This window comes from Notechis scutatus, chromosome 1 (assembly GCF_049901735.1).
Source record: "Notechis scutatus isolate UNSWTSFEM ecotype Mainland chromosome 1, rNotScu1.2, whole genome shotgun sequence".
Taxonomy (NCBI): Eukaryota; Metazoa; Chordata; class Lepidosauria; order Squamata; family Elapidae; genus Notechis; species Notechis scutatus.
This window is the reverse complement of record NC_142009.1, coordinates 324,781,678-324,798,314: the sequence shown is the minus strand read 5'-3', so window position 1 is coordinate 324,798,314 and position 16,637 is coordinate 324,781,678. Positions and strand designations below refer to the sequence as shown.

General features: G+C 46.4%; 1 protein-coding gene across 2 annotated transcripts in view; it reads right to left on the bottom strand.

Annotated features, from left to right (window-relative positions):
• The window catches only part of PALM (paralemmin), a 128,525-nt gene that overhangs the window by 78,044 nt on the left and 33,844 nt on the right, over positions 1–16,637 (bottom strand). The window contains exon 1 of one of the 2 annotated variants that reach the window (XM_087952577.1): positions 6,379–9,259. The exons of the other annotated variant lie outside the window; for it this stretch is intronic. Within the exon in view, the coding sequence (XP_087808703.1) occupies positions 6,379–6,383 (5 nt within the window). The 5' untranslated portion in view covers positions 6,384–9,259. Of the gene's footprint in view, positions 1–6,378; positions 9,260–16,637 lie in introns of those variants that run through there. 2 annotated transcript variants of the gene reach the window in all.

Sequence of the window (16,637 nt, the reverse complement as noted above, 5' to 3'; positions counted from 1 at the left end):
GAATACAGGAAATAGGTACAAATAAATGGGGGCAATAGGATAGGGACAGTAGGCACAATTGTGCACTTATGCACGCCCCTTATAGGCCTCTTAGGAATGGGGTGAGGTCAATAGTGGATAGTCTGAGGTTAAAGGAGAAGGGGTTAGAGGATGTAACAACAGAGTCAGGTAGTGCATTCCAGGCATTGACCACTCTGTTGCTGAAGTCGTACTTTCTGCAATCAAGTTTGGAGCGGTTTACCTTGAGTTTTTATCTGTTGTGTGCTCTTGTATTGTTCCTTAGGTGCGGTTAATTCCTTGATGAAGACAAGGCAAGGCAAGATGTGAGAAGTCCTCCTTGGCTGTCATCCTGCTTTATCTCTAATTCTCCAAACCAGACAATGGGAAAATGTAGAGGCTGTGTTTGGGATCAGACTACCATCAATTTTAAACTGTGTCTTTCTGGTTCCAACGAGAATGGATAAACCTGTCTGTTTTAGTTACTCTCTGTTTTTGATTTTGATTAATTTGTCCAATTTTTTTTGTGGGTTTCATTTTATTGACTCTGTCAAATTTGATTTGATATTTTTAAAAAGAAGTTGGCACTAAAATTGGTTAAATATTTTGGTGCACTATTTCCAGTACTACACAACACAGCATTGTTTCCGTTTGCCTAATATACAGAAATTGGGTCTTTTTGAGGGTGTGCATGGTTTGGGGGAGAAATCTACAAATGCATTTTTTCTAAATGCATTTAAATGTTTAAAATAAGCATTTTTGAACAAGCTGTTCCCTAAATATACATTCTTTATTATTATTTGTGGATAATACTTCAAAATTCAGGGAATTGAACATTTCAGGTGATAACTAAGTTTTGAGACATGATAGCAGAATTCCAATATTTGAGGGGCTGCCACAGAGAAGAAGGGGTAAGCTATTTTCCAAGGCACTCAAAGGCCAGATAAGGAATAATGGATGGAAATTGAACAAGGAGAGATTCAACCTGGAAATAAAGAGAAAATTTCTGACAGTGAGAACAATCAACCAATGGAATAGCTTGCCTTCGACAATAGTGGGAGCTTCATCATTTGAGACTTTTAAGAAGAGATTGGACTGCCATTTGTCAGAAATGGTGTAGGGTCTCCTGCTTGGGTGGGTGGGTGGTTTGGACTAGATGGCCTACAAGATCCCTTCCAACTCTGTTAATCTAATCTGATCTAAATCTTCGTGAACTAAATTAAACTCTTCCCTATCCCCAATCCATCCAATGACCAACCAGAAATTAGAGTGGAGATGCTACCGGTATATGAAAACTCATTGTACAACCTATAACAAATGCTATTCTGAAGTAGATTGCTCAGGACTTCTAATTCAAAGTTCCATTCAGATAACCTGATTAATAATACTTGTTATGACAGAAGACAGATCTCAGAAGACCAAAGATTGTGGGTGCGTCGACTTCACTGAATCTGACTATCTTTTTCCCCACAGTGGCCAATTAGATGCTTCTAATTAGTTCCAACCATACCTTTTCCCCACTGCTTGTGGTATTCAGAGCTAAATTGCTCCTGAATACGGAGGCTCTGTTTAGCACTCATGGGCATTGAACACTAATAAATCTCCCTATGAAGGTAAACATTTTGCTAACAACTGAACCAGATGAAAGATCTGCATAAGTCAGCTTTCTGTTTTTGGCCAAGATCTCTTAGAACAGGTAGTCCTTGACTTACAACCCTTTGTTTAGTGACTGTCCAAAATTACAACGGCGCTAAAAAAAAGTGGCCTGCAACTCACACTTATGACTGTTGAAGCATCCCCATGGTTACATAATCAAAATTCAAGCACTTGGCAACTGGTATGCATTTCTGATAGTTGCAATTTCCCAGGGATATGTGATCGCCATTTGCAACTTTCCCAACTGGTTTCCAATAAGCAAAGTCGACAAGGGAAACCAGATTCACTTAACAACCGTGTGATTTGCTTAATGACCACAGCAAAAAAGGTCATAACATTGGACGTGCCTCTCTTAATAACTGCCTTGCTTAAAGACAGAAGTTCCAGTCACAATTGTGGTCATAAGTCAGGGACTACCTGTATGTATCTCAATTGAATACTTCTTGTTCTAGAATTCCTACGCCAGCTATGCCGAGAATTGAAGTCCACATATCTTAAAGTTGCCAAAGTTGAGAAACATTCTTAGAGCTACTCTTTAATAACTGCTTTGCAGATTAGAGACATTGTAGGCTGTGTTAAGTCTGTGGTAATAAAAAAATCCGTCCTATAGAATCTTCTCTGACAAACAATTTTTATTAGAAGTCATAAGCTTCGGTGGCAGCCCACAAATGTTTATGCCTTTTAATAAACTGTATTAGTTTCACAAGATGCCACCCGACCCGTACTTATATAACCATTCAGAGCATTCTGCTCCTTCATTTTAAAATTAATTGGATCACATCATGGCCACTTCTCGTGTTACCTAATGGTATCAAAATTATTCTGAAATCTGCTCTGCAAAAGTTTGGGAAACCGAGATGTGGGAAGGGTTGTTGCCAGAAGGAATAATCTTCTGCAAAGCTTTTCTAGCTAGAAGAAGTGCTCTAGCATTTCTGTGCATCATAGAAAAGAGTCATTAATTATCATTCTCTAATCTGTTTTTGGAATTTTAACTGTCAATAACAGTTGTAATAGCTGTACTAACAGCAGGGACAGTGCTATTATTGTTTGTATTGTTATGACAACATTATCATTATTATTTAATCTTTCAATCTTGGGCGCCAACTCCAGAGATGTTTTCTAGTTGTTGTTTTTTTAAAGTTCTGCTTAAATTATTTTAGATTATCAGTTTTGGCTACTGCTCAAAAAGGACTGTGATATGGCAAAATTTGCTTAGTTTCAGACTAAATTTTGAGATAATGAAAGATTAGGAAGGTCACATGCTTATTTGCAAAACAGATTGTGTCGTGGAAGGAACTCAGTGAACCCAACAATATCCTGTACACAACTTTTCATCTTGTAGGATTGAATTCTAGAATATGTTCAAACTAAGTTGTGGTGGATGCTAGTATGCCTCTGACCAGAAGCTTAATGGTCGCAGTTCTATCCACCCAAAGATAATTGAAGAAATTAGCTCTTAAGCATACTAGTATAGCCTTACACACAGAAGCACAAACTCTTTCACAATCTGTAGAAGGAGCTTAACTGGAATTTAACCTGTGGCATTGATTCTTCACACCTGCATACATACTAGTGCTAATGACTAGATGCCTACAAAGAATATAAATGCATACAAATATAAACCCACCATTCAGAGTTGAAGAAGCTTCTCAGATAAGAAGTGAAATATTTTCAAGGGGAAAAACCCCCAAGAAAGTCCAGTTGCCTTTCCAAAAACCATCTCTGGGACAGCATGTGATTTACTTTCTTAGGGCTGTGGGAAAATTAAAAATTGGGACTCACTTTGAACTGGGGGGGGGGAGGCGTCTGTAGTCCCATTACTCTTAAATTGGGCGTTGTCTCAGAGCTCTGTAGCATTTACATGAAAGCCAGTTGGAAGTAATGCAGTGTTTCTGAATCTCAGTAAATTTAAGACCTAGCTGGCTGGGAATTCTGGGAGTTGAAGTCCACACGTCTTAAACTCGCTGAGATCGATATACTGGTGTTATTGCTAAGGTGGCTAGATTAGAAGCAGATGGCTTTATGTCTAAGGTAGGACTAGTCCAGCTTCTTGAACCATCAAACTGGCTCTTCCATAAACACTACAGTGGTCTGGAGCAACACCCATTGAAAAAGCAGTGGGATCCCAGACACCACCTTGAACGCTGAGGCTCGATCATGCCAAAGGAAGAAATAAAAGGATGGGTGCTCAGATGCTGCCTCAAGTTTTTTGGGAAACAAGTGGGCAGTGCGTGCTCTTAAAAAAAAGATAACCATGCAAGGAAAAGTTAAGAATTGCACTTCTTAGATCTGCAGCTGACAAGCAGGGACAAGTGTGTGAAAAACAAGAGCCAACAATTAAGGTTGCAGGGCCCTTCTTGAAAGAATCTCAATTCAGACCGCCTAGTTAGAAGCAAAGGAACCAAATTCAGAATTTGCTTCGCCTGTCAAAGACAGCCTAAGGAGAAAATCCTTAATTTGTTGGACCTCCAAAATAAGGGTAGCAAAGCTAAGATCAAAAGAGTCACTCTGTGAGTGAGATGGGCAATCTCCAAATTTGATATATATATTAAAAAATGGGGGGGTCTGTTTTTTTTCTACGGTCTTACGTTTCTTCCTGGAAAAATGCACATTCTTTATTTATTCATTTATTTATTTAACTTATATGCCACTCGTATCATAAAAGGCAACTCTTTCTGGCTAGGGGGTCTATATTTTAATATGTATACAACCACGAATTATTACTATTAAGCCCTCCCTGGCTACCCCCTTGTTGTAGGAAGAGGGTTGGGATACTCTATGAGGTTGAGAGCTATACAGGCTAAAGTATCTTATGATTAGTGAAGATGGTTAGTTTTATGTAGCTACTGGAAAAATAAAAACCAATTAGCTGGATGCTTACAGTAGTTGCCAAAAGACAAATGAAATATTTAAATGAAAGCAGAGGGAAGTCCCATCTTGCCTCATCTGCTCTCCCAGAAGTCAAATAAACTCCACAGAAGATTGAAAACATTCAGCCTAAAACCAGGCTCCAGGGAAGTATTTAAACCTTTCAAAGCCAGGTTACCACAGAAAGTCTTTCTGTTAGTGAAGAAAAAGGAGAGCTTTCCTTAAAATGGCTATTGCACTGTTTTGTCCTTATCTTTTTGGGGGAATACATTAAAGTCAATCCTTTTTTATCCCCATAAAACACACGTTTCCATTATGAATCTCAAGATGCCTTCTGGTTATACCACAGAACATTCTGTGGCATACACCCAAACATTCAAACAGCAGAAGGGAAGGGTCCAAAACAGAAACTTGAAATTTCAATTCACTGCAGCAATTTTTCTAGCAATCTAGAAGAAATCCCTGGCTAAAGTCTAATTCTGTTAATTGGCACACGTGGATACCAAGACAGTTCGGCTGGGAAGCCTCCCAAGAGATTGTGCCCGGCGCCAGCAATTCCTACTGGAGGCTACTGGGGACAAAAAGCACATTTTCAGTTCCTCGTCAGAAAGCGGGCAACGATATGTCAAAATCCTTCCCTTTTTCCTCCTTTTCAGCAAAGATTTCAGGCAAGATTGCAAGACCGACAAAAGGAATGTACCCATCTTCACACACACACACACACAGAGCCAACTTTGTGGACCTGTGTGCCCATTGAAAAAAAAGAACCAATTGGAAGCAGGCTGGCGAAACCTAGGGGCAGTTTTTATTAATAAGGAAATAAAAACAAAGGTACGGTTAGGCATGCATCCAATGCCCTTTACTTAGTACAGCTGTTACAGGAAGGCCTTGAATCTGAACCCTTCCCTTAAATCCATTCCTTTGTTTTCTGTCAATCCGGGGCTTTGGAGGCATCTTCCTTGTCAAAGGGTGCTTTCGCTCAAGTGCATCCGAAGAAATTAAAATGTCAAATAATAATAAAAAAAGAAGGCTTGTTATTTTTTGCTTCAGGCAAGCCCATGAAAGCCAGGCCGTTTGGAAGGCCCCTCTCTCTCAGGGAAGGAGGGTGAATTGATGGGCCTACCTTACCCCACCCTGAAAGGCAGCCTCCACCTGGGTCGGGTTGGAGGACAGCAAAAGAAAGGAAGGAAAACAACCAACCCAACCCAATTTGGAGTAGAAGGAACAGGAGGGACAGTGGGAAGCCACCAACGAAGTGCATCTTCTCAGAATCGCCTGAGTCATTGCTTGGATGGGGTGGGGAGGGAGGGTGGCTGGGTGGCGGCAGTCACGCACTACCACGCAAACACACATACACAGCAGATGAAAGCTTGCAAACAACAGGTAAAAAAAAAGAGGAGGGAGAGGCTGCGAGAAAGAGATGGAGCGTCACCCCCTGAGAAAAAGGACCAGCCTTTCTTTCAGCTTCCCTTCCCATTCGGGGTGTGCAGCCGGCTAGCCTTTTTTTTTTTTTTTTAACAAGAGTTGGCGGGCAAAACCAGCAAGGCTGGAAACCTGAAGTCCGAGGAGCCCAATGCAGCAGCATCGCCCATTGGGAGGGGGGGGGGGAGACAAGAGGCGAGATCTGCCACGGCCAAAGCCTTTTGCAACGTCTCCTCCCCGCCCCATCAGCCACAGCCAAGGGGTCCCCAGCATATTGTAAAGGGAGCCGCTCCAGCACCGGAGGCGGAACGAAGACGGGGAAAGACTCCCGACACCAAAAGGGCACCCTCCAGGCGCGGACCGGGAGCGAAGGAAAGAGAGGGAAAAAAGAGAAAGAAAGAAAGAAAGAAAGAAAGAAAGAGAAGAAACGCTTACTCCATTTTTCAGGACTCCGCGGTGCTCCCCTCGGCTACTCCCGGCAGTCTGGCGGTCTTGCAAGGTGCAAGAAAAGGGAGGGGGGAAAGAGCCGGTTTAGCGGGATTAATCTTCCTCTCCTCCTCCTCCTCCTCGTCAAGAGCTCTGATTTCCAGAGGCCGTCAGAGAAGGTGGCGGTGACGGCTGCACCTGACGACTCCACATCCCATCCGGCGTTGGTTACCGTCCCGAGCGGATGGGCTGTGCGAGCCGAGGATGCGAAGCCTTGGGTATTATGGGCGAGTGTGGGATGGATGTGTGTGTGAGTGAACGTGTGTGCGCGGGTGCAGTTGAGCCGCCCCCCACCCTCCCAAGCCGGCCTTCCTCCAGCATTGCAATAGCGCCCCTTGCTGGTCGCCTCCCGCCACGGCGGGTGTTTTCTCCCCAAAGCAGAGAGGCATCCGGCGAGCTGAAAGCCGACGAGGCTTCGGAGGGAGCCGAGCGGCGGCCGGGGGTGGGTGGCGGAGCGGCGGGGTGCGACGGCTGGTGGGAGCCGCCCGGTTGCTCCAGCGCCTCTCCCCTCGCCCCGCTCGCTGCGGCGGTCTGCGCTGCTTTCTACGCTCCGGGTGGGAAATAAGATGCGGCTTGGTTTGTTCATCGCGCTCGATATTTTTTTTTTTAAAAGCGGCTTTGGTTTGGGCTCAGCGCAACGGGCACTTTCTGGTCTTGAGAAAGGGCGCGAAATGTAGGGCTTCGCTTTATCAGGGCTCCCTGGCTGGTTCGGCAAGCCACGGTTAGAATGAACTGTGTGGCTGAGCGTGAGCCCTGAATGCAACCATTATGAGCCTCGGTCGGGGCACAAACAGCCCGAGAAATCCGCGAACGAGGATGGGTTTCGGGGGAAAACAGCCCGAGAAATTCGCCTTCGGGGCGAAAGGAACCCTTCTGAATGGAAGAAAAAGAAAGAACAATTCGACAAGACTCGTTCCTAGCCAGAGGAAATCCCTAAGCAAATTTACTGGCTTGCTTGGTTGCATTTATGTGATAGGTTGCATCATTGTGGGGCAAAGGCACTCTGGGCATATGCAGAGTGTTTTCCCCTCTGGAACAAAAGACAAAATAGCGAGATCGTGGCAACAGATACAGACTAGTATTTCCGGAGAAACACAATGAACATAGTTTCTCACCCTCAGCTGTTTTAAAAAGTGGGATAATTCCCAGACTCTGCAGCCATTCTGGGAGATGAAATCCGCACATCTAAAAGTCGCTGAGGTTGGGAAACACTAGTTCAGACCAAAATGAACTGAAAACTGAGGAGGCAGAGGGAGAAACAACTGAGCAGGTTGGCTAAGTGATCCGCTCAAATCCTTGCAGAATATGCTCTCCAGTGAGCAAATGAAGTTGCCTTATAATCACAGATTCTCACAAAATACTGAATCCAACTCTGGTTGATGAACGCCAACTGTGTTCCCATAATCTTCTGGGCCCAGGCAGATAAATTACCTTACTGTATTCGGAGATGGCCTGGTTTGCTTCTGTCACCTAAGACAATATACGGAAGTAGAGGGGCCCTCAGAGATCATCTGTTCAGCCAATACCCAAATTCAACACTATGACTATTCTGATTGGGGACTATCCGGTGCCTCTTCAGGGTGAGGCACACACAACCCTTTGTCCCAGTGGTGCTTTTTCCACAAGGCAACTGGACTTGGTGTTTTTTTTTTCTTTGAAAATGTTTTGTTTCTCATCCAAAATGTTTCTTCAGTTCTTTCTGGGTGAGATATGAAATGTTTTCAAAAGAAAAAGAAAAAAAGTTCAGATGCCTTTTGGAATAAAGAGTCTTTGGGACAACCATGAACCTAGATAATTGACTCTCCATAGATATACAACCCTTGTCAAAGACTTATCCAGTTGCCTGTGTTCACCCCTCTGGTTTAACTCGAAGGAGGTGAAAAAATACATCACACCAACCACACGAGCTGCATTTGTACAACATGCTAAGCTAAAACCAAAGCGATGAGCAGCGCCCTCCCATCCAAGAAGAATATTAACTGAGCTTAGTATGTTGTGTGAATGCATCAGGTAGATTTATAGCTGGCTTAGAGTGCTGTGTAGATGTGATCCATTTCTCACAATTCCTTTTCGGTAATAAACTCACCTGCCTCTTTTAACCTTTTCTTGTGAAATTAGACTGTGCAATTACAGGTAGTCCTTGACTTATGACTGGTCACTTAGTGACTGTTAATATTACAACTCAAATCCGAAAAAGCTGCTTACAGTCTATTTTGAATTACCTCAGAGGTGGTTTTTCAAAAGACATCTGGATTGGTTTTTTTTTTCCCTGAGGAAGAAGAAGAAGGTGTTTCATTTCTTATCCAAGACACCTCTTCTTCTTCCTCCTCCTCAGGGGAAAAAAACAGTCTAGTTGCCCTTTGAAAAACCATCTTTGAGACAACTATGACCTGAAAGACTGAGAATCTCCACAGACATTTTTGGAGTTCTGACATGCTCCCCACAGAGTCATTATTTTGAGTGCTCAGCCACCTGCACAAATCTATAACCGTTTGCGGCACCCCTCAGTCACATGATTGATTTATGATGCTTTTTCCAAAAATTGACTTTTACTCCCAGTTTCCTGCAAAAAAAAATACCCCATAGCAAACAATACCCTCGCTTAACAACCATTGCAGTCACTCTATGACCATGGCATTTGCTTAATGACCACAAAAAAAAATCATAAAATCGGGCATGGTCACATGGTGACCCACTTAATGACCATTACAACTCAGCCAAAATTGCAGACTCAGGGTTGTAAATCAAGGACTATCTGTTACTGAAGTCTCCTTCAAGATGATTTTTTTTCTGCTGGCTATAGTGACATGGCAATAATGAATAAAGTTGTTTGTCAAGGCTTCCTCGTCTGGTCCTCTTTAATTTTTTTCTAATCTGCCAAAATCAGCCAGGTGCTGCCACCAGTTGGCGTTATTTAGAAATCCATTCAATATATTTCAGGTATGATATGGCTAACTTGTTTGTGTCAGAACCATCAGAATTAAAATAAGGCATACTATACAGCATAGCTGTTCTGTATTTGCATTCTTGTAAACCTGCGTTCGGATTGGCTGAGACGCACAGCAACCTGATTGGTCGAGTGTGCGGCACTGATTGGCCGTTACGAAGCAACCGCGATTGGCCGAGCCGATCGCGGGAGATTCGAACGGCTGCCATTGGCCGCAGCACCCTGTGCGAGACCAATATAAGCCGCTGCCGATCCGAGCCTAGCAAGCAGATCTACCTAACTAATAAAGAGCTTTTAAAAGTCACTCGCCTCGCGTCTCTTCTTGGGACCGATCTACCAACACAACACTGGCGACGAGGATGGGATGCTGAACAAAGACCCACCCTGCACATGGCACCGTGGCCTGGCGACCGGCACCATGGCCAGCAGCACCGCGCCACCCGCACCTTTCAACCAGGCTGCAGAGGACTGGGAATCTTACATCGATAGATTCCTCATGTTCCTAGAAAGCAGCAACCTAAAGGACGCAAATGGACAGAAAAAAAGAGCCGTGTTCCTGACTCACTGCGGGCCCGCAGTGTTTAAGATGGCGAAAGCCCTCGCCAAGCCCCTCGATGTGAAAGCGATGGACTGGGCCGACCTCGAGCCACTGTTGCGAAGCCACTATGCGCCTGCTGTGCCCACCCTCATCCGCTGGCACGACTTCTACCGGAGGGATCAGAAGGAGGGTGAGAGTATCAGCGACTTCGTGGCTGATCTACGAGACCTCGGGGGCATGTGCGGGTTCACCGACATGGATGAAGCCCTGCGAGACTGTGTCGTCCTAGGACTCAAAGACCCTATCCTGCAAAGCCGACTAATGGCGAGGGGCGACATATCCCTCACTGATGCCCTCGCCGAGGCAACTGCAGCGGAGGCGACCAGGAAATCGGCGGCCCGGATGCGGCAAGCAAGCACAATGGACCGGCCCGCAACAACCGAAGCAGCCCCAGCCCCCGAGAAGCACGCCGAAGCCAGTCACCGAGCAACCCCCACCACACATCATGGCAACCTCGACTCCCTCACCGACACCGAGGACGACGAGGAGGACATCCACCGGCTCCAGGCGGAACGGGACCGGCGCGAGCGACGAGGTCGTAAGTCGGGTTTCCAGTGCGCCGGGTGCGGGGGTGACCATCCATGGGCGGAATGCCGGTTCCTCGACGCAATCTGCTGGCACTGCGACAAGCGGGGTCACATCGCCAGAGTGTGCTGGTTCAAGCGGAACCAGAGTCCCCGGCGTCAAGACAGCAGCCCCCGGAGACGAGACGGCACCCCCCCCAGAAACAAAGACCGGCACATCAAGAGCCGATGGAGCCGGGAAGGAAGAAACAGGCGGCTCAATGAGGCTCGACAACGAGAAGAGACCCACCAAACGGTTGTTATCGGCCACTCTTCAAACTGGGACGCCCGAAAGGTACACGTGGAGGTGGGCATCGAAGACCGACCATGCAAAATGGAGGTGGATTCCGGATCCTACCTCTCCATGGTCGCTTGGCGGGAAATCAAGCGCCTGGTGCCCACCATCCACAGACACGAACTGGAAAGCCAGAAGCTCATCCTCAAGGACAACCAAGGGAACCGCATCCCCGTAGTCGGAATTGGACACTTTAAAATTACATTCAAGGGGCGCACCAAAATACATTCAAGGGGCGCACCTCACCATCGTGGACAAGGACCGCCCTAGCCTTTTGGGACTACAATGGTTTGCACCATTAGGAATAGAGGTGACGGGCACCAACCACATCGCCGAGGCGGACTGGGAGGAGCAGCTCGCAAGAAATTTCCAAGAGGTCTTCGACGGCAGCCTAGGCAAGTAACGAGGGGCCCCGATATCCTTCAACCTAGACCCTAACATTGCCCCAATCCGCCTTAAACCCCGGTGAGTACCCTTCGCGCTCAAACCTAAGATCGACGAGCAGTTAAACAAGCTCATCGAACAAGGGAAACTCGAACCAACAGACCATGCCAGGTGGGAGACCCCCATAGTCACCCCGGTAAAGCCAGAAGGTTCGGTGAGAATTTGTGGTGACTACAAGGCCACCCTCAACCGCGCCCTGCAACAGAGCGCCTATCCCGTCCCAGTAGTACAGCACCTTCTGCACTCACTGGGGGAAGGCAAGGTTTTCGTGAAACTCGACCTGGCTCAAGCCTACCAACAACTGCCGGTCGACGCGGAAACCGCAGAGGCACAAACCATAGTCACCCACCGGGGAGCCTTCCGCTGCAAGAGGCTCCAATTCGGAGTCAGCGTAGCCCCAGGAGTCTTCCAGAGCCTGATGGAGAGGCTGCTCCAAGGCATCAAGGGGGTAGTGCCCTATTGTGACGACGTGCTGGTGTCAGCGGCCAACCAAAAACAATTGGAGAGCCGTTTGAGGGAGGTGCTTCAAAAATTCAAAGACTCGGGGTTAAAAGTCAAGAAAGAGAAATGCCAGCTGTGCACCGAGAGAGTCGAATTCCTAGGGTACCTCCTAGACCAGCACAAAATCCACCCAACGGGAAAAAAAATCAGGGCCATCAAGGAAGCCCCCAGACCGAGAAATAAAACCGAACTACAGGCGTTTCTGGGACTGATTAATTTCTATAATGTTTTCCTGCCCCAAAAGGCGACCGCGGCGGAACCGTTGCATAGGCTGTTGGACAAGACAGCCACCTGGAACTGGGGAAGGCGAGAGGAAAACGCATTCAACCGGACTAAAGACCTACTCACATCGGGCGCTGTTCTCATCCAATACAGCGAGACCCTACCACTAGCAGTCACTTGTGACGCATCCCCCTTTGGCGTCGGGGCCATCCTCAGCCACACGCTCCCTGACGGAAAAGAGGCGCCCATCGCCTTCTTCTCAAGAACCCTCTCAAAACCGGAAAGGAATTACAGCCAGCTGGATAAGGAGGCCCTGGCAATCGTCGCCGCCGTAAAGAAGTTCCACGAGTACCTTTACGGCAGAACCTTCACCGTCATCACTGATCACAAGCCGCTGCTCGGGATTCTGGCAGGGGACAGGGCCACCCCGAACATTCTATCCCCGAGAATGACAAGGTGGTCCGAATTCCTTGCCACCTACAATTACAGGCTCACCCATCGGCCCGGTAAGACAATTTCACACGCAGACGTTTTGAGCCGCACTCCATTGCCCGACATGGACGCTGACCCAGCACCCACCACGTCCACCCTGAGCATAGAGACATTACCCAATCTCCCCCTAACCGCGTCAGACATTGCCCGGGAAACCAATAAAGACAAACGTCTGGCGCGGGTTTTAAACTGGGTGGAGAAAGGGTGGCCGGAAAAAGACGACGATGAACAAGTCAAGACCTTCCGAAGCCGGCAAACAGAACTCTTTACACAAAAAGGTTGCTTACTTTGGGGGGACAGGGTGGTTATCCCAGAAAAACTACGGAAAAGGGTCTTGGACATGTTACACGAAGGGCACCCAGGCATCGTTAGAACAAAAGCCCTGGCCAGAAGTTACGCTTGGTGGCCAGGGATGGACAAGGAAATCGAAGCCTGGGTGGCATCTTGCAGGCAATGCCAAGAATCCAGGCCAAGCCCTCCCGCTGCCCCAATCCTGGAATGGGAAACCCCCAGAGGGCCATGGTCCAGGATTCACATAGACTTCGCCGGGCCCACAAAGGGACACACGTTCCTGATAACAGTAGACGCTTACTCCAATTGGTTGGAGGTAAGCAACATGAAAACGACTACCACAGAGGCCGTTATCAGAGAACTCAACAAACTATTCTCAACCCACGGCCTCCCAGATGTAATTGTATCTGACAACGGGCCCCAATTTACTGCGCTACTGTTCGAAAAATTCCTAGCGGAACAGGGAATACAGCATGCGCTGACAGCACCAGCACATCCGGCAGCGAATGGGAGGGCGGAACGAATAGTACAATTTACCAAAAAAACAATCCAAAAAATCGAAACCGGGGAAATACAAGAAAAGATTAATAAAATGCTATTTATACAACATATAACTCCAAACACGACAACCAACAAAAGCCCGGCAGAACTATTAATGGGGAGGAAATTAAGGTCCCCACTAGACAGGCTGCACCCCACATACAACCCCGAGAAACCACCCGACTCATCTAGCAAGCACCGAACATTCGCACCGGGCGACACAGTATACGCCAAGAACTTCACAGGGGACCCACTCTGGGTACCAGCAACCATAACCCAGGTAACAGGTCCCCGCTCGTACCGGCTGCAAACAACCGACGGACGAGCATGGAAAAGACACATCGATCAGCTAAGATCGAGAACCAACACGGGAAATACAACCGACACGGAAACCAGAGGGGGAAGGGGAAACCCAAACAGCACCCAGGAAAGAGAAGAAAACCCCGCAACGCAAAACAAACAAACCCAACAAGAAAGAAACCAGCAATACTCACCAGAGACAGACGACCAGCCCGAAGCCTCACCTGGAAGGAACAGCCAAGCCAGTTCCACCAGCCCGGAAAGACCAGGCGGGAACAACGAAGCCAGCAGCTCAACCAGCCCGGGTAGACCGGGAGGGAGCTGCGGCGAAAGGCCCGACTCACCCTTCCAGGCGGTTCCATCGATGAGGCGGAGAGCAACAGAGAACCTGACCGAACCGGCCGGAGACCAAGGAACAACTAACCTGCGCAGGTCCAGTAGACAAGTACGGAGCCCCGCCTACTTACGGGACTACGTTACGTAGGACTGAACCAAGAGGGGAGGGGTGTTCTGTATTTGCATTCTTGTAAACCTGTGTTCGGATTGGCTGAGACTCACAGCAACCTGATTGGTCGAGTGTGCGGCACTGGCCATTATGAAGCAACCGCGATTGGCCGAGCCGATTGCGGGAGATTCGAACGGCTGCCATTGGCCGCAGCACCCTGTGCGAGACCAATATAAGCCGCTGCCGATCCGAGCCTAGCAAGCAGATCTACCTAACTAATAAAGAGCTTTTAAAAGTCACTCGCCTCGCGTCTCTTTTTGGGACCGATCTACCAACACAACAATAGCCTTTAAAATATAAAAGACAAGATTAAAATATGTACAAGAATTTGCCCAGAAACTAGCAACATTTATTGTGCTCTGTTGTGCTGCCATGTTATCCGCAAGTATACACTGATCAAGACATAAAGGGCAGGTATACATATGTGTTGTTGTCTGAATGTCACCACAATCGCAAAGAGCAGAAGCCACCAGATAGTCCCATTTGTTCAGAGTGTCTCTGGACCTTGTACCTGTGTGCAGTCTATTCAATGATTTCATCAGATCCAGGTGCCAAATCCTTTGTTGGTTCCACCCAGTGTTGGTTCATTGTATAGTCAGTCCTCAACTTACAACAGTTCATTTAGCGACCGTTTGAAGTAAAAATGGCACCGAAAGAAGTGACTTATGGTCATTTTTCACACGGCCACTACGGCATCCCCATGGTCATGTGATCAAAATTCAGATGCTTGGCAACTGGTTCATACTTATGGCTGCTGCTGTGTCCCCTGGGGGTCACGTGATCCCTTTTATGACCTTCTGACAAAGTCAGTGGGGAAGCCAGATTCACTTAACAACCACATTACTAACTTAAAACTGCAGTGATTCAACTAACAACTGCAGTAAGAAAGGTTATAAACGGGGCAAAACTCAAAAACTGTCTCAGCATCAGAAATTTTGGGCTCAACTTTGGTCGTAAGTCGAGGATTATCCATAGATCCACTCTGCTGACAAATTCTTCAAAATCTTCTGTCAACCTAAAGGAACTTTTCCTGGATTTTAATCTGTGATGAGCTGGTTGTAGGCCATAGAGAGGGTATCGTTTAGATATTGAGCCTCTCTCTGTATGCTGCTGCTTTTCCACAAACAGCAGGTGGGGCAATGCTGGCTAGATGGTAGATCTTATCTAGAGGGGTCTGTTTAAGGCAGAGGTGTCCAACCTTGGCAACTTTAAGACTTGTGGACTTCAACTCCCAGAATTCCTCAGCCAGCAATGCTGGCTGAGGAATTCTGGGAGTTGAAGTCCACAAGTCTTAAAGTTGCCAAGGTTGGACACCCCTGGTAAGGCATCCGGTAAATAACTGTTTAGACCTCAAACCAGCCTCTTTCCTCCAGCCCCTTTTGCAGTGATCACAGCCCACCTCCCAAATTTTACTGCTGAAATCCTGTTTTCTTTAAATAGTAATAAGAAGCAAAAAAAAAGTGATTTAGGCCTCTGCTAGGTGTAGCTGTTTGATTTAACCCCCACAAGCCCTTCAAAATATAATATTATGAAAGAAAAATAATCATAAAGAAAAAAAGAAAGATTGATCCAGCCAGCCCCTTCTGAAAAGGCCAGTGTTCCTTTCATTTTGCCAGCAACCATGAACTTCACATTTCTTTTTTAAAAATTAGGGGAGGGGGCAGGGCATGACTGGAAAAGCAAATCCACTCCTAAGAAAATAAATCCATCTTTAGATGGCAATATAATAGGTCACATTTTCCTGAAAATATTGGTGATTCAAGGACTGTTTCTGCATACCACAGGATTGATATGGTATTGAGCAGAATTTTCATTGACAACAATGTACTGGAGCCTCATCAGTTACTAACCAAACACCTCCAGCAAGCCCACAAATCAAATCAAAAGTAATATTTTAAACATTTATTTTTTAATAAATAATTCAAAGCTGTGAACATACTTCATGCTCCTTCCTCCTGCTATTTGCCCCACAACAACAACCCTGTAAGGTGGGTTGGACAGAAAGAGAGTGATTGACCTAAAGCCAGCCAGCCAGCTTTCATGCCTAAGGTGGGGCTAGAATTCACAGTCTCCTAGTGATTGGCCCAAAGTCACCAAACTGGATTTCATGACTAAGGTGGGACTGGAACTCACAGTCTCCTAGTTTCTAACCTGGTGCATTAACCATTAGACCAAACTGTCTCACCATAATAGTTTTCATAGTGTTTATTTATTCAAAAGGAGAAAACTTGTAAGGATGAAAGACTCATTGGCTCTTAGAAATATAGTATTTGCCTTGTGGCCAAAGTGGACCGACTAGTTCATGTCCAGCTGTGGTGTTTTTAGCAAATCTTTGTGGAATTATTTTACAGTATTTCTGTTTTAAAAAAACTTAATTACACATACTGGCTCAGTCTACCTAGCTGTCTTTAATAACCCACAGCCAATTTGAATTCAAGAACTTCACATATTTTATTTTGATTTACAGATCATTCACCTTTAATATTTTTGTATTATTCTGAATTTTATAT